Source organism: Chelon labrosus (genome assembly GCF_963514085.1).
Source record: "Chelon labrosus genome assembly, chromosome: 9".
Lineage (NCBI taxonomy): Eukaryota > Metazoa > Chordata > Actinopteri > Mugiliformes > Mugilidae > Chelon > Chelon labrosus.
The window spans coordinates 24,435,419-24,461,537 of NC_140359.1; the positions used below are offsets into that span (position 1 = coordinate 24,435,419).

A 26,119-nucleotide genomic window follows, 5' to 3' on the forward strand; every position below is an offset into this window, starting at 1 on the left:
GAGATAAACACGTTTACAGCCTGGTACAAACAAAAAAAACGGTGTTGGGCCTCTATTACCAATTTCCACATTCATGGCAACAGTACGTAGGTGAATCCTTATCTAACTCCCCTGTTTAAATGATGCATAACTAAGAGCGTGACAGGTATGTACCCTCACTGTTCGCCTCGGTGTCGCCTGCCCACCTCGGCTTCGCTCACCTCTTTGCGCATTTATGAATTAGCTGGGAGTTAGGAGCAGTCAGGCAAGATAACGACAACCAGAGACACTGCGCTGAGCTTCAAAACCGGTCTCCGGGAATCCTGTGGGATGTGGCACCGTGGAGGATTCGTCCATCTTTATATACAGCTAATGGATAGTACACAATGAAAAGTTTTGCAGGAATCTGTGAAAGGGAAGCTTTAACGAAGGATATCCTGGATCAGTTTGACACTATTACCTTCATGGTTGATTAAATAAAAGGGAACAAGTAGCAGGTGATTGCTTTAAGTGAGCACAAAGCATAGGAACAGGGGGAACAGTCTATCTCTATCCTTGGGAAATAGATTATTCTCATCAGCACCTTATCATCAGCGTATTTCACAATCTCGGACGATCCCTTTAATACAGACAATCTCTCAGTTGCTTCATTCGGTATTGAATTTCCGTACGCATGCACACACGTGTGAGAGTTTGAGGGAATAATGTGCTTTTTGAAAGTGTGCAAAGACAAAAGCGGCACAAATGTGTGTCCCTTCAAAGTAAAAGAGCCCGACGTCACACAAAGAATTGATTGGTTGATTGTTCTTTCCTCTTCTCTTCACCCTGCTTGTTTGCTTGTTTTCTCCGTGGCTGCTTTTCATTTCTCTCTCTCTCTCTTGTTTTTAAGACTATGATACAGTCCAGGAAAGCTGGACTCGCCCACACACTGGCCACACGGACCTCCCTGAAAGACGAAGAGCTCGTGAGTGGCCAAGCACATCTGCCCCACACACAAACACACACATCCAATGAAAGTAGCATGTTGCCCTTACCTACAGGGAGACTTGCTGTCACCTGGATGCCAGCTAATGGGGATCCACACAGACGTAAACTTAATGTCATCTCTCAAACTGTACTCCTGCTGTCACGATGCTGTATCCATATATTTAATCTGTTTACTGGAGATATACTGGACAGTATACTATGAGTCAGACTGCTTCAAAAGAAATACCCTTTTTGTTGTGGTGCATTATTATCAAGCCAAGTCATTATGATGATTACATTGTACACCGATCTGGCATAACATTATGACCACCTTCCTAATATTGTGTAGGTCTACCTTGTGCATGGGCATGGGCCTTCTGAGGGTGTCCTGTGGTGTCTGGCCACACAATGTTGTTAGTGGGATACCTTTGGGTCCTATGGGTTGAGGGAAAGGGCCTCTGTGGATCATCCCACAGATACTTGATCAGTTTGGGATCTAGTGAATTTGGAGGCCAGGTCAACACCTTGTGCTGTTCTTCATGTTCTTTTGAGTTGGTCCTAAAGTGTTTTTGTCGGAGTGTCATTGCTATGGGGTGGGGGTGTCTGGTCTGGTCTAGGTGGGTGCTACATGTCTAAGTAACATCCACATGAATGCCAGGTCCAAAAGTTTCCCAGCAAAACACTGAATTGTCACAAGATGGTCAATGATATCTACTTCTCATGTCAGTGGTTTTAATGTTGTGGCTGATCGGTGTATGAACAATAATATTTTGTGCTGCCATCCATACTCATAATACACATTAAAAATAGCAGAAGCAATAAAATCAGGTAAAAGCAAAGGACATTAATGAAGTGAAACACAATGCAGGTTAGATAATAATAATATAATAATAATAAACATTTTATTTATAGGCGCCTTTCAAAGCACCCAAGGTCACCGTACAAGTAAAACAGGGTTTAAAATACATAACAGAACGCCGACAATGCAAAAAAAAAAAAACATTTTTCATACCGCTATATAATAATGACTCACATGCCCCCTATACAAATACTGTGTTTACCAAATCAAACTGGGCTTCTAGTCAAGGTGTCCTCTCATTCTGTGGAGATGTGTTCACCTCCTCCCACACTCCTCCTACACTTGACAACAGCAGAATTGAGTTCATCAAAGAAGAAGCCAAGAATTATTCATTAGTTATTAGTTATACATTATCACATTTATCTAGTTTTAGTGAATGGCACCTTAAATCGTCCCTGCAGTAAAGCTATGGGCTACACCAATGAACTTGATCCTGGAGAATTTTTCATTTCATTAACTTCACTAAGCTAATGAAATGAGCTCTCCCTTTTTTTATCCAGTAATTTTCTCTTAACCTTTCCTTGGATAACTTCTTCAATCTCCAATCCTTTCTCTTACTATGGCTCCACCAGAAAAACCACGTGTACAAGAAGACTCTGCAGGCGCTCATCTACCCTATCTCCTGCACCACGCCGCACAATTTTGAGGTGTGGACGGCCACCACGCCCACCTACTGCTACGAGTGTGAGGGTCTGCTCTGGGGCATCGCCCGGCAGGGTATGCGCTGTGCAGAGTGCGGGGTCAAAGTGCACGAGAAATGTCAAGAACTGCTGAACGCCGACTGTCTTCAGAGTGAGTAAAGCCATTAAACCACTTGACGGTTAAATCCCCCAAGAGACCCCTTCCCGGAATTTATTCCCGCAGTCGTGCATGCATAATTTCCAACTCACCTTGTCCTCTTCAGGAGCCGCCGAGAAGAGCTCAAAGACCGGGGCAGAGGACCGGACGCAGCACATTATAATGGCCATGAAGGACAGGATGAAGATCCGCGAGAGGAACAAGCCGGAGATCTTTGAGGAGATCCGGAAGGTGTTCAACGCCTCTAAGATGATCCACGGCCAGCACATGAAGAGCATCAAGCAGAGCGTCCTGGATGGTACCTCCAAGTGGTCAGCCAAGATCACCATCAACGGTAGGGAACGGTTCCCACGAATTTCTTGTTTAACCCTTTTATAGGGCGAGGAACCATACTTGGTAGCTCCAGCACACATCTCTCAGTGAGGTTTAGAAGCTTGTGGTTTTCATCCAGCCAATCAGAGAAGATCAAGGAAACATTCTCAAGTCAAATGTGGTCTGCAAAGTCCACCTCTGCATGAATGCTGAGCATAACTGCTTTGTTAGGTACCAGGAAGAAGAAGTGGCCTAATGTTGTCTGATGTGATAATGTGTATATTGACAAGTGTCTGAATCAGCACTTAAAGGGGAACTACTGGTTTTTACAACCTAGACCTTATTTCTGGCATAAAATACGATCGTTTACTCACCCATATAACTATGGTTCGTCCACAACCTCAAAATCCGAAAAATATTCAGCCATGTTGCAAAAAACTAGCAGTAACAAATTACAGGTAAACAAGTCAACCATCGCGGGTGCGCGCAGTGCTCAGAGACAACATCATCCATGTCAGAAGACATCATCTGGGGTCTGTAGTTCAATCTACAGATCCCGGTGAACGAGTTTCGTGGCAGATAATGCGTTATTTAGAGGCTGCGTTTCGGTGCCCCAGTCACTCCCACTATATGGATATACGCAGATCTAAATATCTCCCGAAGGACTACAAATTACACAAAAGTTATATTGGCCGTATTTTATGCCAGATATAAGGTCCAGGTTGTAAAAAACAGTAGTTCCCCTTTAATGCTCTAAATACATGTTTACATTTGTTAATCAAAGGCAACAGAAACTCACAGGGAAATACGCAATGACAAAACACCTTCCACACAAAGGAAAACCATGACATTTTCATTCAAATAATAATTTCCCATCTATTTCCTCTACTTTCTCTTTGTCCCATCCCCTCTCTCTTCTCTAGCCTCTCTGTTTTATTTCCAAACTTCTGGTGTCTGTGAGGCTTGTAGCAACAGGATACAGTGTGCATGTGTGTCAAAACTGGCACGGGGTGTATAACACTTATATCTTCGTGTGAATCAATCTGCAGCCTGAATTCAAGGTTACACCGCTTTTTGTTTTTCACCGCTGGCTTCAGCCACTTTCCTGAGTCTGTGAGTGCATTTCTACCTGGTGCATGCTCAGGAACATTCTCTCTGAAAGTAAATGGAATATGAACGAAGCAGGGGACATTTTCAAAATAATAGTAATAATAATAAAAATCAACACTACATAGTGTTTAACAAAGACATGAGAATTGCACTTTTACCGCCACAGAAAAGAGGCACATTTTAGAATCATGTGACGTATCTCGAATGTTAAAAAAATATGTTTTGCATATATTAAAATCCCATAGTCGTGTCAGGGTAGCTGCCACATTGACACAACATTAAATTTGCAGCTATGCGAGACCCAGAGCACATCAGATCACCAGGTAAATACCTAAAAATATATTTACCTATCCCACAATCATAAAACTTTACAGTCGCTTCTCAACTGTGGAGAAGCGTTAACTGTTTATCTCCAGGTTTCACTAATTTAAACCGACTGTTATCCCCACCTCTCTTCGCCACACATCATAAGGGCCGCCGCTGTTACCAAAGCAACCAGACACATCTCACCATATAGCGGCAGCAGTGTTGCCATGGCACCCATCACACCTTGTCTCCCTGATCACCAGTGATGAGCTCCGTTAAAGAGGAGCTATACGGGGGTTTATCTCGCGCTTTGATGAAACTTATTCATGTGTCACTCACTTTTCTGATGATCACGGTCAGCCTACATATTAGACTTCCTAATATGCAGTTAAAAGATTTAAAAAAATAGCTTGTAGAGATTTTAGATTTGCGAATCTTGCTAAAGACACATTGAGATTTAGATAAAATCACCACTATAGGTGTCTTTAAATCATTCTTCCTCTTAATTTTGCATAAATCAATGCAACGTCCTTCATCTGAAATACTTTGAACTCAGTTTTGTACAGTTGTGACTGAACTTGATGGACGACTGACAGGAGATGCCGTTCAGGGAGCTCTTTGAAGCGCCCACAGCCCCCGATCCATTGGGGAATATCTGAACCAATTAATATTCAAAACTCAGTGGGTCGCAGATGAGATGCATCAGTCAGTTAGTTTTAAGAAAAGGGAATAGAAAAGTTTAGAGGTGCAAGAAAGGAAAAAAAACTCCAGCTGTGTAAAAATCTAAAAAGTTCTACTTAACCATAGGTGTACAGAATTAGCTGCAAATTGTAAATGGTGAGACATTGGATGCATTTGAACATTCATAGAAATTAAACCATGTAAGATGTCCTGAGAGAAAATTGAACCATATACACGGAAGATATTAGAAGCCAAAAAGATTGGAAACCACTATAATATCTTCATCTTAAAACAACTAAAGCTGTCAAATGAATGTAGTGAAGTAAAAACGACTATATAACCCTGTGCCTTTACCTTTTTGGTATCATTTCTATGATTAGAGCCTGTTAATAACCAGATACTTACCTGAAATTGATGGAAACCGTTTTGATCCTGTTTCCCCTTCCCCAATGAATGAATGAATGGTACTTTAATGATCCATTAATGGCCAGAGTCTGGTCGTTAATACACCGTTGTCATGTGAGTTTGAGATGCGCACCGCCCACAGATCCATTAAAACCCCTACTCCCCACCAGTCTTTTAGAACTGAAGAGGCTAGGTGAGTGGCAGAAATGCCTAAAATAAACTCTACAAGTCCAGTTGCCTTTGTATCAGCTCATTGTATATACCATGACCTGGGTGACGGAGAACCTCCTTCCTGAATGTTTCATCCATGCTTCTGACTACGACCGTACCCATGCTACTCCATAACGTGTCGTCCTTTATGTTCCTGCACATTCTGGAGAAAAAGTGCCTACACGTTGCTCGGTTCGTCTTTCTTCAAGCAACAGCTGGTTAAGGTCTGCAGCTATAAATAGAAACACTCATTAGTATCAGTTGCAGAGCTCTCGCTTGCTTTATCACCTGGATTAAAAGAGGCAGTGAGGGGCGGCAGGAATAAAGCCGTCCTTCAGTTTAAACAGCCTCCTTGGTAGCCGTTGACCTATCTTAAAGCAATGTCTTCAGACGTAAATCCTTATCTCCCATAAAAAACTGTCGTTCACCTTGTAGGAAGGAGGAGTAACACCTCTAGTGGTGTATACGCACCATAATCCAATGACTTTTCTCCACTATCTCCATAACCAAAATTAGCAGCTTATGCGTTGGTGTCTTTTCCTTCAGCCATTTCATACGGTGGCAGATGCCATGTCTCGAGCGATAACTATGTAGTTTAACTTGTGTTTTTACTTCCTGCAGGGTCTCCTTTCTGTTGTGTGTCTCTCTTCCCTCTTAAAGTGCTTCTTAGGTACCAAAGTTGCTGGTGGGGGTGGAGTGACCTCAGTGCTAGACATGAGTTAACCTGCAGGTGGTATCAACGTTCTACAGGTTAAACTTAATTAAGATTCCTAGTTGTTGTCTGGGGATGCTAGTGAGGACACCCATCTTTAGGGAAGGGGTCTGACGATCCCTCCCACTCTCTTCCTTTTTTTGATGGTTTCCAGGTGGAGCTGGGATGTACCTGCCCATGTGGGCTTGGTCTCTGAAGTAAGGAAGAGTCCCAGAAACTGCTTCTTCTTACATTTGTTACTTGCAACGAGTAAAAACTAATTTGCATGTACATGTTCCTGTCTATTGTGGCTATTGAAAGTTGGATTACATCTTAGCTCTAGGTCTCTTTAAAGTTTCCTGTGACCATTGTTGCACATGGCATCGGCCGACAGTGGTTGTTTAAGTGATTTAGTGAGAAATGTTGCTGGCCAACATCTGCCTCTGAGGCATGACTACCGTGTTACGAGGTTTTGCATAACCGTGTGGGTGATATCTTGTGTTTCTATCTCGTGCATGTGAATGAGAAACTAAAATGTTAAGGCCTAAGAGTAGGTGTTTGTTGTTCTTATGCAATCTCATAGTCATTCCCTTTGCGTGTCTGTGTGTGTTTTATCAGTCGTGAGTGCACAGGGTCTCCAGGCCAAGGACAGGACGGGCTCCAGTGATCCGTACGTCACCATTCAAGTTGGCAAGACCAAGAAGAGAACGAAGACCATCTATGGCAACCTAAACCCAGTCTGGGAGGAAAAGTTCAGCTTGTAAGTGCACGTTGTTGTTTTCTCAACTGGAACATTCAATTATTGTAATAATGCCACCAGTTGGAACAAACTGACCTAATCAGAAGTAATCAGATTGATAATCCATTCAATAGGAATATATTATCGCCTAATAAACGTCTAAACACTTGATCCAATCGGTAAACATGTGTAGCAAGGAAGGTAGGACCCAAAAGCTGAACACGCCAAGGAAGCAAGAAAATAAAATAAAATGGGATGAAATACAAGTGGCAACGTAAAGCGCTGCCATGTAATTGGTGGTCTAAAAGTGAATCTAAACTAAAGGTGTTTTAGAATGATAACAAAAAGTAAATGAATAAAAGAAGTCAAGAACATACCAAGAGCAAGTAAACACTAGGAAACGCCAACAAGGAACAGCAATAGATCGCAATCAGGGAAATAGGCACATGGATAACAAAGGATTGGGACAAAGACTGGGCTATATATACACGAAGGCTAATGAGGCACAGGTGAGACTACTGAGTATGTAATCATATAATAGACAGGAAGTAAAGCAAGACATGAAACACAGAGGAAGAAACTCTTAAACTTTCAGGAAACACAAGAAAATTCCAGAAAATGTTCAAAACTCGATCGGATGAAGAAACAATAGGTTCAGAGACACGTTTTTAGACATTTAATAGCATAATGTGTATCAGATCAGATAATTTTATTTAGCGTCCATGTAAGTATTGAAGTTGTCGTCATGAACTTGCATTGGCTAATATTTGACATCTTTTAGCTAAAGGCCCAGTGGTAAACCCATACAGGTGATTTAACTGGATTAATAAGAGCTCTTCGATAGTGTGTTCTCGATTGGGATTCATAAGTTATAATATTTACTTTAAGAAATGAGGGCAGCAAAGACTAATTTCAGCTACTTTTAACTTTTAACAGAAATTTAAATCTCTATTCATGCACAATTTGTCACATAATCTTTTGTAAATTCGTGCTTTTTGATTGGCTGGGCACAGCAGGGCTCACAATTACAATTTTTCCTGAAAAGAAAATCAATTAGTGCATTCTCAGAAGAAAACAAAGATCATTTTGTCGGTCAGGTGAAGCAGTACAAAGAGAACCCAGAACAGGATGTTTGCTCGTTCTTAAGTCACAGTTTGGTTAGGTTTAAGCAAAAACATCCGCTTGGTTTTGGAAGTTTTGGAAAAAAGCCACAGCTAGGGTTAAAACTTTCAGCCCTGAAATGAAACTAAAACGTTCAATCAGAGCTCGTCATTTAACGACTAGCCTACTGCTTCACGTGAGTTTAACATTTTAGCTGTTCAGTGACGGTAACCTTACAGATTATAATCAGATGCAATCAAAAGAACCAGACTCTCTGATTCACCATATCTATCCTGTGTCCTTGAGAAAAAAACTGTCTCTTTATACATGAATCATTTCATCATCTGAAGAAATGCACAATTTGTTGTCTTGAGATAACGAGATATGTGAACCTGAGATCTTGAGATCACAAATCAGACAGCGGCATTAAAGAAATTAACTGCTAGCCTGGCCTTTGTACCTGAATACCACTCTCACCTTGTAAATTAATTTAGATTTAATTTGTAGCCGCATTCACTACTGCTAAACTATCTAAACTAAACTCTTCTTGTTGTTAGGTAAGATTAAACTAAATAAATTGCATTGGAGGTTTTAAATATGTAATTGGTTCCCTCAGAATGTAAATCAAAAGCTGGGAACTGATTTGATCATTGATGTAGGATTTACAGTGTCTTACATTGAGATGCTGTGTAAACAACAGTTATCCGTAGACATCAAAACATATTCCTTCAAAAATCGCCACATCTTGCCCCTCCACCTTAGCCGTCTGCTCCCCATCACCCACAACGTTAAAGCGGCACCCCACCCACCTGATTTCACTGTCTCCACAGCGAGTGCCACAACTCGTCCGACCGCATCAAGCTGCGGGTTTGGGACGAGGACGACGACATCAAGTCGCGGGTGAAGCAGCGCCTGAAGAGAGAGTCGGACGATTTCCTGGGTCAGAGCATCATCGAGGTCCGGACACTGAGCGGAGAGATGGATGTTTGGTACAATCTGGGTATGTAGTCACACAGAAACATGGGAATACGTGAAACATGTTGTGTGTGTGTGTTTTTCTGTGTATGTGGGCCGTATCATTGTTTTTTATGTCTGTGTTTCCGAGTGCTTGCTTGCTCATTAGCACAGCGCTCGGAGGAGTGCTCACTGCCTCAGCTGTCATCTTAGATTTGAAGTTCAACTCAAGTTCAACCCTGACAGACGGTTCACTTCAGAGTAATTGTGTGTGTGTGTGTGTGTGTTTTTGTGTGCGTGTGTCTTCTGCTTAAAGAAAAGAGAACAGACAAGTCGGCAGTGTCTGGAGCCATTCGTCTTCAGATCAGTGTGGAGATCGAGGGAGAGGAGAAGGTGGCCCCCTACCATGTGCAGTACACGTGCCTTCATGAGGTAACACAAAGCAGTGATTTTGGCAGATCAATTGTTTTTTGTGAAATGTCAGAAAATTCTCTTTTCGTCTGAGCTATACCAAAATACTTTATTTACAATAAAAGAAAGAAGCATAATTGTTCCTAGTGTGTGTTATGCGAAAAATGATTTTTTTCCCCGATAAACTACATTAATCTACACCGATCAGGCGTAACATTATGACCACTGACAGAAGAAGTGAATAACATTGACAATACTATCTTATGACAATTCAGTGTTCTGTTGGGAAACTTTTGGACCTGGCATTCATTGGTGTGGATGTAACTTAGACATGTAGCACCCACCTAGACCAGACCAGGCACCCGCACCCCATAGCTATGACACTCCTTGATGGCAGCAGCCATCCCCAGCAGGATGCAGCCTGACACAGACACACACACAAAAACACTTTAGGAACAACTAAAAAAAAAACATGAAGAACAGCACAAGGTGTTGACCTGGCCTCCAAATTCACTAGATCCCAAACTGATCAAGTATCTGTGGGATGATCCACAGAGGCCCCTCCCCTCAAAGGCCCCCCACTAACAACATCCTATTAGCAGACACCACAGGGCACCCTCAGAAGGCCCATGTCCATTCTCTGATGAGTCACAACTGTTCTGGAGGCACAAGGGAGACCTACACAATATTAGGAAGCTGGTCATAATGTTATGCCTGATCGGTGTATTATTGACATTGAAATAGATTGCCATAGATGTTTTTTTTTCCAAATTGAATAATTCTTAAAGACTTTTTGAGACCATCAAAGACCCAGATCTGATAAAAAAAAAATATGTTTAAATTTGATGACCTTTTTCCAACAACCTTTGAAGGCAGATCCTCTGATGTCACTAACATGTGTTGGCTTTTTAACTCACGGCTACTTGTTTACTTCTCTGAGTTCAGCTGGTGTTTTCTTGTTCAACCCCTCTCTCGCCTAGAATATGTTTCACTACTCAACGGACGTAGAGGGCGGCGGCGTCGTGAAGATCCCAGCTGCTCAGGGAGACGACGCGTGGAAGGTTTACTATGACGAAGTGCAGCAGGACATCGTGGACGAGTTCGCCATGCGCTACGGCATCGAGTCCATCTACCAGGCCATGACGTAAGCCCCGTGTTAATACTCTGGATACAGTTCGCCCGGCAGGCCGCGCCGTGAGCTGGATTGTGCGTTTGTGGGTGAATCAAATCAGGAAATGCTTCAAATGAGTGCGTGTATGCTGATGTGATGAGAAGATGCCATGAACTATAAACAGCATGCAAATTAGTTTATCTCGCCTAATGAGAAATGATGACCTGTCACCTCGGAGATTTCTGCAGTTTGATTGGATCTTTGTGGGCAGGTGGAGGGAAAGACTCAGCACTCACACACACACACAAACACACACACACTAGTTTAATTACATTAATAATGTCAGAAATTAAACTTAAAGCTGCTGAGTGTGTTTGTTTCGTGTGTTCTGGAAAGGAGCACGGTTACATAACATAATCATACTGGGAAGCGCTGAGTGAATCGAAGTTGTGAGCAGGAATGGCCCAGGCTGTCCCAGTGGAAATGGGGGGGGGGGGGGGGGGGGGGGGGTGAGCCTTTCAGTGACACAGCCAAATGATAATGGTGATTGAAAAATGTAGAAACACTGCAGCCACTATAGAAAGCTCCACAGAACTGGACAGCTACATTTTGGCTCCTTCACTTTTGGCAAGATTCATGTGTTTTCCGGTTTTTGTGGAGCTTGTCAGGTGCGCTCTCAAATCAGTCATTTGTGTTGATTAATATAAGTTTGGACTCTACTCCCAGTTTTACAGTGTGTTATGCTGTAGTTCAGGAAGTTTAACGCACAATGAGGAACTATGAAATCTGTTCGGGAATACTAGGTGAAAGGTAGAAGAATTGTAGACAACCTTGCACATATATATTTTTTGACATAGTCTCCCCTACTACACTTAGTCCAGCAATCGTGTATCATACATACTCCTTCGTTGTAGAAACTAGCGTCTTGGACCTGCAGAAAACAATCCACAGCAACGGTGATGTTCTCACCACCGTCACATTTCTTTTTCATTTCAACAGCTCACTTCTTCCCCATGTTGTAAGAAAAGACACCATCCTGTATTGTTGCCTCCGTGCCCTTGTAGACTCCCTTGGGTAATTCACCTTTGAGTCTGACAATGACTCCAGAAAGGCATCACAAAACTGTCATGAACTTCACATTCACTCAAAGATTTGAAGATTTGAACATGCATTTAACAAAGGCTCTACAACTCCACATCTTCCACCTCTGGCAACGAAACCTATCACCCCTTGTAGATAATTATTCCTTAGTCTGACAGCATTAAATGTATTCTGCATTGAATTGCACAATCCAATTAATATCAGTTTGACAAAATTTTGGTCTCCGCCATTTCCAGAAGGAAATAGTTAGCTCTTTAGCTGCTGAATGCTTCACTGCGTTCACCAGTTAGTGTAGTCTAGTCTCAAATCAGTCATTCGTGTTGATTAATACACAAGTATGGACTCTACTCCCTGGATGTGTGCTGTAAGAAAAGACACCATCCTGTACTGTTGCCTCCGTGCCCTTGTAGACTTGTAGGTAATTCACCCCTGAGGCTCAGAATGACTCCTGAAAAGGCGTCGTTTTTTAATTTTCTTAGACAAAACTGTCACGAACTTCAAATTTTCTGTAAAGTAACTCAAAGATTTGGACGTGCATTTAACAAAATCTCTACAACTCAACTTCTTCTACCTCTGGCAACGAACCTATCAACCCTTTTTAGATAATTAGTCCTTAGTCTGACAGCATTTAATGTATTCTGCAATGAATTGCACAATTGAGGTGTGTGTGCACCCAATTAATATCAGTTTCTGGAGGGAAATAGTTAGCTCTTTAGCTGCTGAATGCTCTACTGTGTTCACCAGTTAATCTAGTTGTATCTGACTGATATTTGAGCCTTTATGTTGTAGCATAAAGAAGTTTTATAGAGGGCAAATGAAAGCTGCAGTTTTGGGGTGACATGTTCACGTTGACCGAGTGTCCATTGCTACTTGATACGTTGATATTATAAAATAAATTCACTTGAGGACCTCCCAACAGACTGAAGGGTCTACATGAACGCATTGCAGAAAGATGTCATCTCTTTAGGTGCCTGGTTTGATTCCCATGCTGCTAACAACCTGTCTTTTATTTCACTTTTACGTCTGCCTGCACACAATCTCTATAGATCTACAGTTACCAGCTCAGTTGTAATAATTAAATTTACCTTGCTCCGTACAAAAATCTGTTGATGCATCTTATAAAAATCACATAAGGCAAATGAGTTGTTTCATGCTGTATAATGACATTAGCGTTATTGACTCCGGACAGGGAAAGTGACTACAGCTGTACACTAGTGATTAACTGCTTTTATTTAATCTTCTATTAATTCATTTTTGTTGGTCTCCCTCCCACCTCTCTGCCTGTCTTCTCTAATGCCCCTCTTTCCTCCCCCCTCTCCATCCGATCCTGCCTCCACCCCTTCTGTAATTTATTCCTTCCTTCCGATCACTTGGCGACCTCTTTATGTCTCCTGCTCAACCCTCCTTTCCTCTGTCCTCCCTTCTTTTACAAACCCACCCTTTCCAAATCCCCACCTCCTCTCTCTCTCTTTTTCCCCCCTTCCTTTCATACTCTTTTGTCCCCCCCTCCACCCCCCAGTCATTTCTCTTGCCTGTCCTCTAAGTACATGCTGTCAGGGGTGCCTGCAGTGATGAGCACCCTGCTAGCCAACATCAATGCCTTTTACGCCCACCCCACCGCCTCCACCAACGTCTCTGCTCCAGCCAGATTTGCAGCCTCCAACTTTGGGGTAAGTGACCACACGTCGCATTAAAACCAACACAAATAAAGACACATTTTCCGTACAAGACGGTGAATCAACTTTCAACTGTCAGCCGGACGCAGAATGTAACCTGTTGAAACTGCAGTAGAAATCTAAAACTGCAGTTTAGGTGTGGGAAACTGATTTCAACTCTGTATTCTAACATTAAAATGTCTTTATTCGCATCTGTAGGAATGCAAAAATATCTTCTTCTGTAACTGCTTGTCCTGTGAAGGGTTGCGGGGGGGCTATCCCTGCTGTCAATGGGCAAGAGGCAGGGTACACCCTGGACAGGTCGCCAGTCTATTGCAGGGCTTGCAAGTGACTGGTAGACCAGGTAGCTCGGAATAGACTCTGCTTCCATGACAGAGAATTTAAAATCTGAAGTGCCTAAAAGCATTTACACAACACTGAACATTTAAGTGCCAGGTATTTCCAGGTTGAGCAGCTAATAATTAAAGTCGCATACATTCGTCTAAGGGCTAAAGGCAGTTTACTTCGCTTTCTTGTCTATCTGCTGCATTCTCTATCAGTCATGCAGACAATCCACTGATATTCTAATTATGCCGTAGTTGTGCCATTTGTGTTGCCAGATAATTGCAGAGTTGAAAATGGATCATGTGCGTGTTGAGATTCAGCTGGCAGCCAAACATGATGCGGGAACAAGTTTGCTTTTCTAAACTTTTGACATTTTAACAATTGTAGTTTGTGCAAAAGAAGATTTTAGTCAAGATAATGGCACTGTCACAGGACCCGCGTGCAAGACACACAGTCTGGAGAGGCAGGATGAGCAACTCAAAGTAAATTTAATGATGTCTTAATATGGAACAAAAGGTGCTGCGCAGGTAAGCAGGTTAAATCCAAAAAAAAAAACGAGTCCAACAAAAGAGAAACAGGGAATTCCAAAGCAAAAACAAAACCCAAATTATACTGCAAATTATACAGATGACTTGACAAGCGGAAAGATTTATAATCACCAATTAACCTAACGAGCATGTTTTTGGACAGTGGGAGGAAGCCGGAGTACCTGGAGAGAACCCACGCAGACACAGTGAATAGCTCACAGCTTTCAGGTGGTATTTCACGTTTAAAATGCAAATAAAACCAACAAACACATCTTAATTTTCATTTTAAGACAATCTTCTAAGACATGTTTGCTTCAGGTTTGAAGCTGCAGTCTCCCTGTAATTCTTGAAGCCTTATACTCTAATGCAGATCCATGAGAGCGACACATTCCACATTAATGATAATGTCTTATTACTGTTGAACCTTTGGGACTGAACTTTGGCTGTGGCCTAAATCCATCCCCTCAGAAAGGTGGGGGACAATGACAGCTGGAGGCCCAGCTTGATGGCTCATGGGATCTTAGCCAATCGTGCCAATTTCAGTTCTCCTACTGGTCTCACTCAGACTCTATTGATAGAAATGGCTGCAGGCAGAGGGTTCAGGGGGTGCAGACAGGCTTGTTCTGGGCTAGACAGCAGCGCAGGTCTTTTTCTTGGTAACAAACCCTGCTGGATAGGCTGATAGGTTTGTCCCATTCAATTTCTCGGAGCTGACTCATTTTCTCCGTGACTGCCGACAAAAGCTGTTTCATTAATATCACTGTTTGGTGATGGAGAGCATCAGATACACTCAAATGACTTGATGAAATGAATGCATGAAGAATGAATAGAAAGCAGATCATTTATAAATGTTCCTAAACGTACTATATTGTGGTAAACAAATTAACTCGTGTGCTCTAAATAATTTATTAAAGTATTTATTATCTAGAAAAGACGAGACCTCATTTATTGTAACACACAGTTCAGAATGATTCATAGAAAGACAAGAAAAGACATTAATGAAAGAATAAGCTAGAGAAGACAAAATGAGCTGATTAAGATACAAGCACATATCCTGCATGTTGCCATAGAATACACCGATCATCCACAACATTATGACCACTGACAGGATAAGTAAATAACACTGATCACCCTGTGACAATTCAGTGTTCTGCTGGGAAACGTTTGGACCTGGCATTCATTGGTGTGGATGTTACTTAGACATGTAGCACCCACCTAGACCAGACCAGGCACCCCCACCCCATAGCAATGACACTCCTTGATGGCAGCAGCCATCCCCAGCAGGATGCAGCTTGACACAGACACACACACAAAAACACTTTAGGAACAACTAAAAAAAAAAAACATGAAGAACAGCACAAGGTGTTGACCTGGCCTCCAAATTCACTAGATCCCAAACTGATCAAGTATCTGTGGGATAATCCACAGAGGCCCCTCCCCTCAAAGGCCCCCCCACTAACAGCTTTCTATTACCAGACACCACAGGACACCCTCAGAAGGCCCATGTCCATTCTCTGATGAGTCACAACTGTTTTAGAGGCACAAGGGAGACCTACACAATATTAGGAAGGTGGTCATAATGTTATGCCTGATCGGTGTATATTGGTAGCACTACAAACCTCACTACTAAAGTGAAGTAGCCACTAATTCTCAAGTTACAAAAGTACACTAATAAGCATGTACATAATATTATTAGAGACAGAAACAGTAACCTAATTATTTCTGATGTGGTTCTGACCAAACTCTTAATTATTGTTGTCAGTGCAAACACAATTTCCCTTTTTGGTTTGATGCCTAAAATAAATTATTATTGTATGATTTATGTGATTGTTTTTTTAGAATTAGTTCCTCAAGACTAATACAACTCCAGCGTCCAGGTATAAGCGAACTGTTTTGCTTTTTGGACAGACACAGACTCTGGAGGATGATTGAGATTGTGCAAGAGATCCGTTGAGCTCGTAGACTGAGTAGGTTGAAGACTGGAGCTGGTACGTCGGTAGTGAGTGGGCAGGCAGGTGGTTGGCTCCAGGCAGGTTGAGCAGACCGGGCTGAAAACTGGAGAGCTGGTGGAAGAAGACTGTCTCGGCAAACGAGAAGACTGGACAGAAAGAGAATGTGGTTTCTGTTCGACTTAATTAAAAAAAACAGAAACTAGAGTAGAGGCCTGAAGAGTTTGCTTTAAGGCAGGGGTGTTAAACATACAGCCTGAGGGCCAAAAAGGGCCTGCCTGCGGGTCTAATCTGGCCCGTGGCATGAATTTGCAAAGACTAACTGCAGTTTTTCAATAAAGGATGTTAACAATAATAGGGTTCGCCCAGGGTACTAAACAAGGCTAGAACCGCCTCCAGGTCCAGGTTGAGCGCTAGAGACACACAAAGAGAGAGAAGAGAGAGAGACATGACACATACAATGAAATCTTTAAGGTCCTGGTTTAATTCTAGCTGGGGGCCTTTGTTTTGTGTCTTGTTGTAGCAGCTCAGCAAAAATGTTAAATATGCAGAATATGTCATAATGATGCACATTAGACCAATAGATCAAGGCAGGCATGTCCTTCTAAGTGGATGTGATCTCTTATAAATGAGTTTTACATCTAATCCGCCGCCTCTGTTCAGTGTCACATCCTTCAAATTGTGATATTTGCCCTCAACATGATTTGTATTTACAGTTCTTCTATGAGGCTGATTAACGTTCTTTTAACCAGTAAAATTATTAGTCTAACTAATTTCAGAGTAACTCAAGTACTGTATGTTTTTATGCTGAAATCAGGGCTGTCTCATAATTTTCAACTAATTTGATTGTGATTTCTTATTTGGGTTTCAGACAGATGAATACAGCTTCTTTTTGTTTTAGGTTTTTTTTCTTGCTAAACCAGATTTATGTCTGTCTGTCGGCCTTTTTTCAGTCGCTGGAGCTTTTTTATCGTCTGCCGCGCCCCCTCTCAGACAGACCTAAAAGAAAACACACACACACACACAATATTTTGTCTCATTTTCTGGGTCTTTAATGTTTGTTTTTTTGTGGTTATTGTTGTTTTTGTTCAAATCCTGAGCCAATCAGACTTGAATGTCCTTGTTTCCATGGCAATAGGTGATTTTTTATATATTTATTTTTTTTTTCTTCATTTTCAACTTGTAAAACTTAACGTCAGCCTGAGCTTCCTGTTCGTTTCTGGCTCTGGTTTCCCGCTCCCTTCCCTCTGCCCACCCTGTGTCCATCACAACCATCTGTTCTCCTGCTCTGATGTCACAGCCTGTTGCTTTGCACGGTTGCGTGGATGTGTTTGTTTACCTGCAAATGACGTGGCGCTACAGACATGCCAGCGTCTCACACCTATCCCTCTGTTTCCTTTGAGGTGGAGCCGTTGATGCAACAGTGAATTTTGCCAGTTAATATGAACCCCTTTCACTGGATTATTCTTTTTGGTTTTTTATCCCATAGATTGCTTTCACAGAGAATAATTACTGGACACATGCAGTGTGCTCTTTTTGGAATTACCGTTATGCACCTTAACATATGAGATCTCCCTAGTTGGCGGCCACATGCAGTACAGATGAAGTTGCTGTGAATATTTAGTTTTATATCTACTTTTATCTGGAATATCTGAAAGATCTGGGCTGCAGCAAAGTTCAGGAATGATTCCTGCTCTTTAAAAGTTAACAGAACAGCAGACTCGTGTCTGCAGCACAGCGGGTCGTGGTTGCTGGATCAGGTTCACGCAGGTCAGGATGTACGATGGCGGCAAAAGTTAGATTTGCTCTTTAGAAGTGGCACTTTTATTTGAGTGTCTACTTATCTTTGCCATTTGTGCCCATTTTGTACTTCGATGGCACTCCTGAGTGACAGAAGAGGGGTGGTATTGGCTGCTGTTAAGGTAACTTACTGCAATTCAGCTATAAAGAGCTTAACACTTAATGCTACGGGTCCCACGTTGTCATTATTCCCTTGAAAGGAAGTGATATTTAACTCTAATAATTTCAGGAAGGTTTCTGAATATTATTTTTATTATGGAGAAAATGTAACTGATACTTACATAATGCCTTAAATAATGACTGTTATTTTTGTTACATAGCAGTTTGTGAAATAGTTTAAAGATTTCATCAGCTTGTTCGAGTATATTGATGCAAATTTCCAACCCTGATCACGGCTTGTGTGAAGGTGCGGTACCAGCAGATAGAAAGACTGACAACGAAAGTCACAACTGTTTTTCAAAGTTTAGTTTTTTAGTTGATTTTTTTTCATGTTTGTGTCTTTTCTTTCACTTTCAGTCACTGTTTGTTGCAGTTAGGCAACAAAAACTGGTTAGGTTAAGGAAAAGATCATAATTTAGGTTTAAATACAACCTTTGATATGAAAGGTGGACTAGGGTTACTTAAATACTTTATATTTAAAGTTAACCCTTTATAGGACACCAATTGAAATACTTGGAAATTTCAACCCTAGAGTGTTATTGTAGGGCATAAGAAGATTTTTTTTACTTTTGTGAAATCTCGTGAAATTTTGATTTTCATGTAGAAAATCAAGATCAGTGAGGTTACCATGTATGGTTCATTGTCCTTAAGTGACAAACAAATGTAAATGTGTATTTAGACCATTAGAACACGCCTTATAATGCAGTTACGCTTAGTGGTCATGCAGAGGTGGACCTTGCAGACCACATTTGACCCTGATCTGACCTGAGGATGTTGCCTTGATCTTCTCTGACTGGCTTGATGAAAACCACATGCTTCTAAACCTCACTGAGAGGCACCGGGATGCAATTTAAAATGATTTACCGAATATGGTTTCTCGGCGGATAAAGGTTTAATAATGGAAAATTTGAGTGCTAGAGCACAAATCCCTTTATTTCGTGGCTGTTTCACAAACTCCACTGACAGTTCTACAACCGTTGGACCAAACTGACCCACAGTATCCCCGTCTTCGGCCACAGCCAGAGTGAAATTTGAGAAACTTCCACCTAACTTAGAGAGACGATTACAACCAACCTTAAGTCTGTGACACTGACACAATAGGTAAACCTTCAACTGAAACTCTGAGAGACTGGAACGGATATGAAGTGAAGTGCAGAAAATTATTCTTTTCTTTTAGTCACACTTGTGCTCGATGGTCTCTCCGCTGATTGTTCTAAAATCATGATCGTTTCCCTGACCGATACGTCCTAGTTCAGGAACCTCCAGGGTGGAAAAGGGTTAAAGGAGCCCTTGTCTCTCAGCTGTATCATTCCCACTGCTTGTCACACACTTCTATTTGGCTCTTGGACTCATTGACGTGTTTCCCACTTTAGGCAACGGTTCTTCCAGGACCAGAGCAACAACACGCCGTTAGCTCCCGAGATAATTAAATGTCACCTGCCTGCAGCAACTTCTTTAAGGTGCTTTTTATTGGCCTGTGGTGATTCTGCAGCTGCTCCACAGAAGCTTCGGGTGTTGAAACCAGCCTGGTTACGTCTGCTGTCAGGACGACGTGAAGATTTCTTTCAGCAGCTGTGATTTGATGAGATTAACCTGCTACTACCCAATTTGGGATCCTACTACTACCCAACCAGTTTTAAAGACATAGAAGAAGTTATTCAATATAATCATTGCCAGTGATAGCTAAATATTTGTTGTGTGTTATAGAATTGTGTACAAAGATACCATAGGTTCAAATGCGGCTGATTGAAGAATAAATGCATAACAAAGAAGCCAGATTATTTCAGGAGAACGGTCAGGAGAAGCTTTCAGGCTCAACTTAATAATTATGTTGAAAAAAAAAGTTATTCCAATCCAATTAAATCCAAGATTCATCTTCCAGAAGAAATTGGCACATATGTCAAGTGTTTTATGATCATATGAACTGTGCAACAGCAGCAGAGGAATTAGAGGTTTGTGAGCTCTGGGACGGGGGAAGAGGGGTAACTTGCCCCTCAGCGTTTGGAGCCGAGGTACAGTTCATTAGAATTATAACAGAGAATGAGCTGCTCGGTGTGTGTGTGGAGGTAGAGGACAAAAAACAGCTTTGCTTTAAGGAAGGACAGTGTGACAGTGGGATATTGTTTAAAGGTCAAAACTGAGCAAACATTTTTCTTGTTGTTTTCAGATCAGAAGTGTGTGTTTCAGACCATCAGTAAGACGACACTTTGTGCAAACATCACTTCTTCAAATGGCTGTTTGAGGGTTAAGACTTGATTTGACTGAAGTTAGATGGGATTAAAAGGGAAGGCTGGCATTTTTCTCCCCTTAACAAATTCTACTAAAAGCCCAACCGACAAAGTATCAGTGCATTTTTCAGTGGCCCCAAATAACGACAAGACTAACATAGCCGACGGTGTGGAGCAGGCAGGCTGTGTGAGGCTGGAGACCAGGTGAGCTGAAAGAAGCGTGGGAGAGACAGGCAAGACGAGGATTGCAGAGTTGTCGGTGTGGCACTCGAGGCAAATCTTGGGCACTGGCAAAAAACAAAACAAAACACACAATTAGAGAGAAACAAACACTTGCACCGTTGCTGGAGGATCAGCCCGGACCGTAGGTGCCACAGCGGGGAGATGAGCGGTGATGAGCTGGAGAACCACAGGTGTTAAGATGAGAGCAGTCAGGAGGGAGATTAGAGGGTAGATGACCATGTCTGCAGCTGATACTGGCAAACAAGACAGACACACAGGAGAGACTCAAGGAAGGCAACAAGAGGAACACAAGAAAGATAAAGACAAAGGCAGCCGAGCATTTTTCTTGCAGAGTCTGTTCTAAACGACAGATATAGGTTTGAATAGCTGTGTGTGTGGTGCCCACCTCACATGATGGTCTAGGCAGACTTTATTGATCCACAAGAGAAATTGCTTGGTCACAGTAGCTTAGTTGCACATGAAAAAAAAACACTATTGAAAGTAAAAATAAAAATATAAAATGGGAGTTATCTGTTGCAGAAAGGTGAGTTGTTGAACAGCTGGATAGAGTTTGGTGTGAATGACGTCCTGTAGCGTTCACTGTGGGAGCTGAGCTGGATCAGTCTGTTGGAGAATGAGCTCCGCTGCCCCTCTATAGTCCGGTGTAGTGGGTGTGACGGATTGTCCATAATGGAGAGCAGCTTGTCCAGTGTCCCTCTGTCCCTCACTGACACAAATAGATTAGAATGTCTTTATTGTCATTGTACAAGCACAACGAAATTAAGGCGACCTGAGGTCCCCCCTTAGATCCTGCTGACGTCCCTTTCGCTGGTGCTGCTCCCCCAACAACACCACAGCAAAGTACAAGATGACTAATGACCCAATACTCCGGAATTAGGGGATGCTGTTCACATTAACCAGGGCAGTATCTCCTTTCCACAATTAGATGTTCTCTAACGACATTAAAGTCTCCAGACTCTTGTGGTGTGAATGGGAGTGAAACCTTTCGGGGAGAGATGTTAAGGCTGCTCGAAACAGGTGGTGCATGAATCCAGTTGCAAGACGGACGTGGAGTTCGTTTAATCAGGTAGGAAAACAAAACTCGTTGCAAAGGCGTAAAGCTGCGATGATTTACCGGGAGGCAGACGGAGCAGGGTCTGCACTAGAAAGTCTGGGAACTCCAGCATGTGCACAGGTGAGCTGAGTAGACAGATGAGGCGGGAGTGGCTGGCAGGCTGAGTGAAGCAAAGGTGGGGTCAATGGAAAAAATACTGCGAGGGAGATGGGTGACTGTGTCGTAAATGGCTGATAAGTTGCGTCTCAGTCCACCACCCCCTGTTCAGTGACGAGTTTCTCTAATTTGACATAACCAGCTTCCTTTACTCCTCTTTCAAACCATCGGTCTCCTGCGGCTAAGTGTGTCTCTTGTCCTTCAGGTGTAGGTGGACTGCTGAGTCCTGACCTGCAGACACTCATGGGACATCACTCTTCTTGGATCTGTACTTGGTCTCCTGAGTGACTTACATTATTGTTACAGAGGAAAGATTTGGGAAAAGAAAAGAGATTCAAAACAGCAGGAAAGTATATGTTGGGTTGACTCAGAACAGTGTTCACGCAGCTCAGCGGTGTGGTTTTAATATTCATGGGGCGACAGAAGCTCTGTTGTTAGTCGGATAAATACTTGTTGAAAATCTAGAATAATACCAACACTATCTTTTATGGTTAAAGTTCAGCTTCAGCACGTATTCGTGAAAGTGGATCTCCCCCCTCCTCCGTCTTCTTGCTTTCTCCAGCGTCTGTGACTCACAAAGCTACGCTGCGCTCCCCGTCTCTGCTTTCTCAAACATAATCACTGTTTGTATTGTTCATGCCACAACGGGACGCGCGGATAGTCGCAAACAAAAGCTGAAAGTCTCTCTCGGGGTTTGATTAGAGTTTGGCAGTATTTAGCTGTATTTTTTCTTTTTAATGCCAGCGATTATTATTACTTTTTTTTTTTTTTGGGCCAGTATTGATACTGAAAGACAAAAAGAAATGGAAACCCTTTACGGTGCAATAGCAACACACAAACAAGACTATAAACTTAACTATTACGCAATCAAAATGCATGCTTTTTAGTATTTACTGCAATTTTTTTAGTGAGTTAACTGGGATTTGCCTGCTCGTCTTTCTTCTGCCCCCTCGTTTTCTCTCCATCCGATCAGCTCTCCTCAGTTTGTCAGCCACGTCGTGACTCCCACTGCTGCACCTGAGTCTCTCTCTCTTGCTTTATTACCATGCCATGTAAGTACATCTGTGCTGCCAAAGCATATGAATTAAAAACCGTGGAAAATTAAAAAAAAACAAGCATTGGGGATACCGTTCCTGGCTGTAGCTCAGATGGCAGAGCAGGCTGGCCCGTGATCACAGGGTGGTTTGGTACCTGGCCCCGTCCTGTCCATGTGTCCCGGCGTGTTTAAGCAACACACGCCGAGCACAAGTTTACTCCCAGCGAGCAGATTTTGCATGCAACTCGCATTAATTAGTCTTAGTTAGTTGAGATTTCAGTCCAGATTGATGTGGCAATACTGTGCTCACAAGCCCGTGCAGAGTGAACATTAGTTTAGCAGCGAACGCTTCTTAAACAGCTGCTGGGGATGCAGCAGAAGAGGTACAACCACTGTCGGTTTAAAGTGCAGCCAAATAAATCTAAGGCCCGTGGGGATTTATTTAGTCACTAATCAAGTCTGTGATTCAGCTGTATTCAGTGTTATGTAAAACACGCCCTTGTACTGTCTTTGCAAATATGTAGAGTGGAAGTTACACAACGTAGATGGAATTTACATTTAGTATTTGACGTGTTGAGTCCATTGCATTCCTTCTAGAAGACTTTTATCATTGTTTGCATCCTGCTTGCTATATATCTTTTATATATATATAAAATATCTTGTTCTCTTGTGGTATCCTTGTACGTCTTATGTGCAGTCTGATTACACGAATACACTCATGTCGAAATATCGCTTGCCCCCCGACCTGGCACCTGTAGAAGAATGGTGTCTCCATTTCGACACGTTTCAGAAAAAGAACATTTCTGCTTCCCCTCATTGTTCCCTTTCCCTCTGAACACACACACATTCAGACACATTAAAACACACACATGCTGCGAATCATATCTGAACAAGTGCAAGAATCCGAGCAACACCTTTGCTTTGTTCTTTTTTTCTTTCTTTCTTTCCAACAGAGGGATCGTTTTGTGAAGCTCCTGGATCAGCTGCACAACTCCCTGCGTATTGACCTCTCCATGTACAGAGTGAGTCGATGCTTCCTGCTGCTGTCATTCTTTATTTACCACAGACGCTGCATCCCAGCGTGTCTCTATTCATTCACAACAACATACCTGGCAGAGACATGGAAATAACAAGTTAGCCTAAACTGTTAACATGTCATCCACCTCAAACGCATGTTTTATCTTCTGCTGTCATTGAGCTTTTGAATTCGGCTTTTACTTTTTGCTGCTTTAATTAAAAGACGATTGAATTGTACGTTGATGCGTGATGAACTTTAAAAAGGCAAACAACAATGACTGGAAAAACTAATCATCCCTAGACTTTGCCAACAAAAGAAACATATTGTTAACTAAGCTGTGTGTACTGTGTGTGTGTATCTATGTGCAGAATAACTTCCCAGCCAGCAACAAGGCTCGCCTCAGCGACCTCAAGTCCACAGTGGATCTTCTCACCAGCATCACTTTCTTCAGGATGAAGGTAAAAACCAAACATCAGCTCTTATACGTCATCATTGTCATCAGCTACATGAACAGCATGTCTGACTGTTTCCTACTACAAAGGACATACCAGGTTAATGGTGGGAAGAAAATCAGCCACAACATTAAAACCACTGACAGGAGAAGTAAATAACATCGACCGTCTTGTGACAATTCAATGTTCTGCTGGGAAACTTTTGCACCTGGCATTCAGTCATGTGCATGTAGCACCCACCTAGACTAGACCAGGTACCCCCACCCCATAGCAATGACACTCCTTGATGGCAGCAACCATCCCCAGCAGGATGCAGCCTGACACAGACACACACACAAAAACGATTTAGGAACATCTCAAAAAAACATGAAGAACAGCACAAGGTGTTGACCTGGCCTCCAAATTCACTAGATCCCAAACTGATCAAGTATCTGTAGGATGATCCACAGAGGCCCCTCCCCCTCAAAGGCCCCCACTAGCAACATTCTGTTGCCAGACACCACAGGACACCCTCAGAAGGCCCATGTCCATTCTCTGATGAGTCACAACTGTTTTGGAGGCACAAGGGAGACCTACACAATATTAGGAAGGGGGTTTTAATGTTGTGGCTGATCAGTGTATAATCATATTCTTAAACTGGGACGTGTTTATCCTTGTATATGAGAGTAAAATAACACTACTGAGCAAAAGCAGTATACCTGGAAACTACAAAATGTCTCTAATGTATTCCTTTACATCTTAGCGCTTCAGACTTCATCCACTGAAAGTGTTTGTTTTTGCCACAGAGTTGTTCATCTGATACTCTGCACATATTACTGGCTTATTGAGTGATTGTTTTTGCTGTTATCCTTATACGAGGTCAACAACACAGCTTGACTCTCTCCACTCTTGGAAAAGCATTTTTCTAAATTTAAAAGCTCTCTGAGTTTAGGGTATCTTCCTCTTCTTGACTGACAGCAGTCATCCCTGTCGAATGCAAACACGCTGCTCTGTACGGACAGAAGCGCTATCTATTTGTAGCACACCTAGCCTCTACTTAAGAGTGTCACCGTCGCTCACATTTACACTTTTCTCGTTTCCTGCAGCGACACCCGCATAATTTCAAAGCGGGACTTTTCCTCGAGCGACGCACTTCTTTCACCTTCTCTGCAGGGATACTTTCCATAATGTTTTTGGCCTTTTACGAAAAAATAAAATCTGAGCCTGTCACTGATAAAAACAAGCAGTTTTATTGATGGACTACACTGCAGCTGTTTTGCGCTTTCACATGTATACTATTCTTGACCAATAGTGGATAAATGTCCAAGATTTTTGTCCTCATCAGTAATTTATTTTTTTAACACAACCTGAAGCCTCCACTCAATCGTCACTACAACATGTCCAAAGTTGGCGGCTAATTTGATTGACGTTAGTCCTTGTGAAGACTTTTCTAGGGTCTCAAGAGCAAACACACCAAGCTGAACAGCAGCGTTTGAGGATTGATTGCAGCCACTGACCAACGTCTCTCAGCATGAGCTTGTTTTGACTGTTTCAAGATTGATTCCACAGTGAAGGACAGAGAAACAGTGATTTGGAATAAAGGCAATCACACTTGTGACATGTGTCCTCTTCCTCCTTTTTACAGTGTTTCCACTGATGTATTTGTAATGCTTAAGTTTTAGCGGTGTTTAATGATCTCGTCGTCTTGTTCATTGTCATAACAGTGCTAGATTTTAAACAAGGCTTGTGTTTACCTCCTGTGAGGCCCGGTATTATGTGGGTGT

The 26,119-nt window shown here is 42.3% G+C and overlaps 1 protein-coding gene across 1 annotated transcript in view; it reads left to right on the forward strand.

Annotated features, from left to right (window-relative positions):
• Nucleotides 1-871: 871 nt before the first annotated feature.
• The window catches only part of LOC311493311 (protein unc-13 homolog B-like), a gene marked incomplete at its 5' end in the record, with an annotated part of 60,502 nt that continues 35,254 nt past the window's right edge, over nucleotides 872-26,119 (forward strand). Inside the window, 10 exons of the mRNA XM_084551902.1 lie at nucleotides 872-943; nucleotides 2,377-2,596; nucleotides 2,709-2,936; nucleotides 6,936-7,077; nucleotides 8,988-9,157; nucleotides 9,428-9,543; nucleotides 10,503-10,666; nucleotides 13,254-13,404; nucleotides 23,840-23,908; nucleotides 24,273-24,362. Coding sequence (XP_084408028.1) covers nucleotides 872-943; nucleotides 2,377-2,596; nucleotides 2,709-2,936; nucleotides 6,936-7,077; nucleotides 8,988-9,157; nucleotides 9,428-9,543; nucleotides 10,503-10,666; nucleotides 13,254-13,404; nucleotides 23,840-23,908; nucleotides 24,273-24,362 — 1,422 coding nt within the window. The remainder of the gene's footprint in view (nucleotides 944-2,376; nucleotides 2,597-2,708; nucleotides 2,937-6,935; nucleotides 7,078-8,987; nucleotides 9,158-9,427; nucleotides 9,544-10,502; nucleotides 10,667-13,253; nucleotides 13,405-23,839; nucleotides 23,909-24,272; nucleotides 24,363-26,119) is intronic.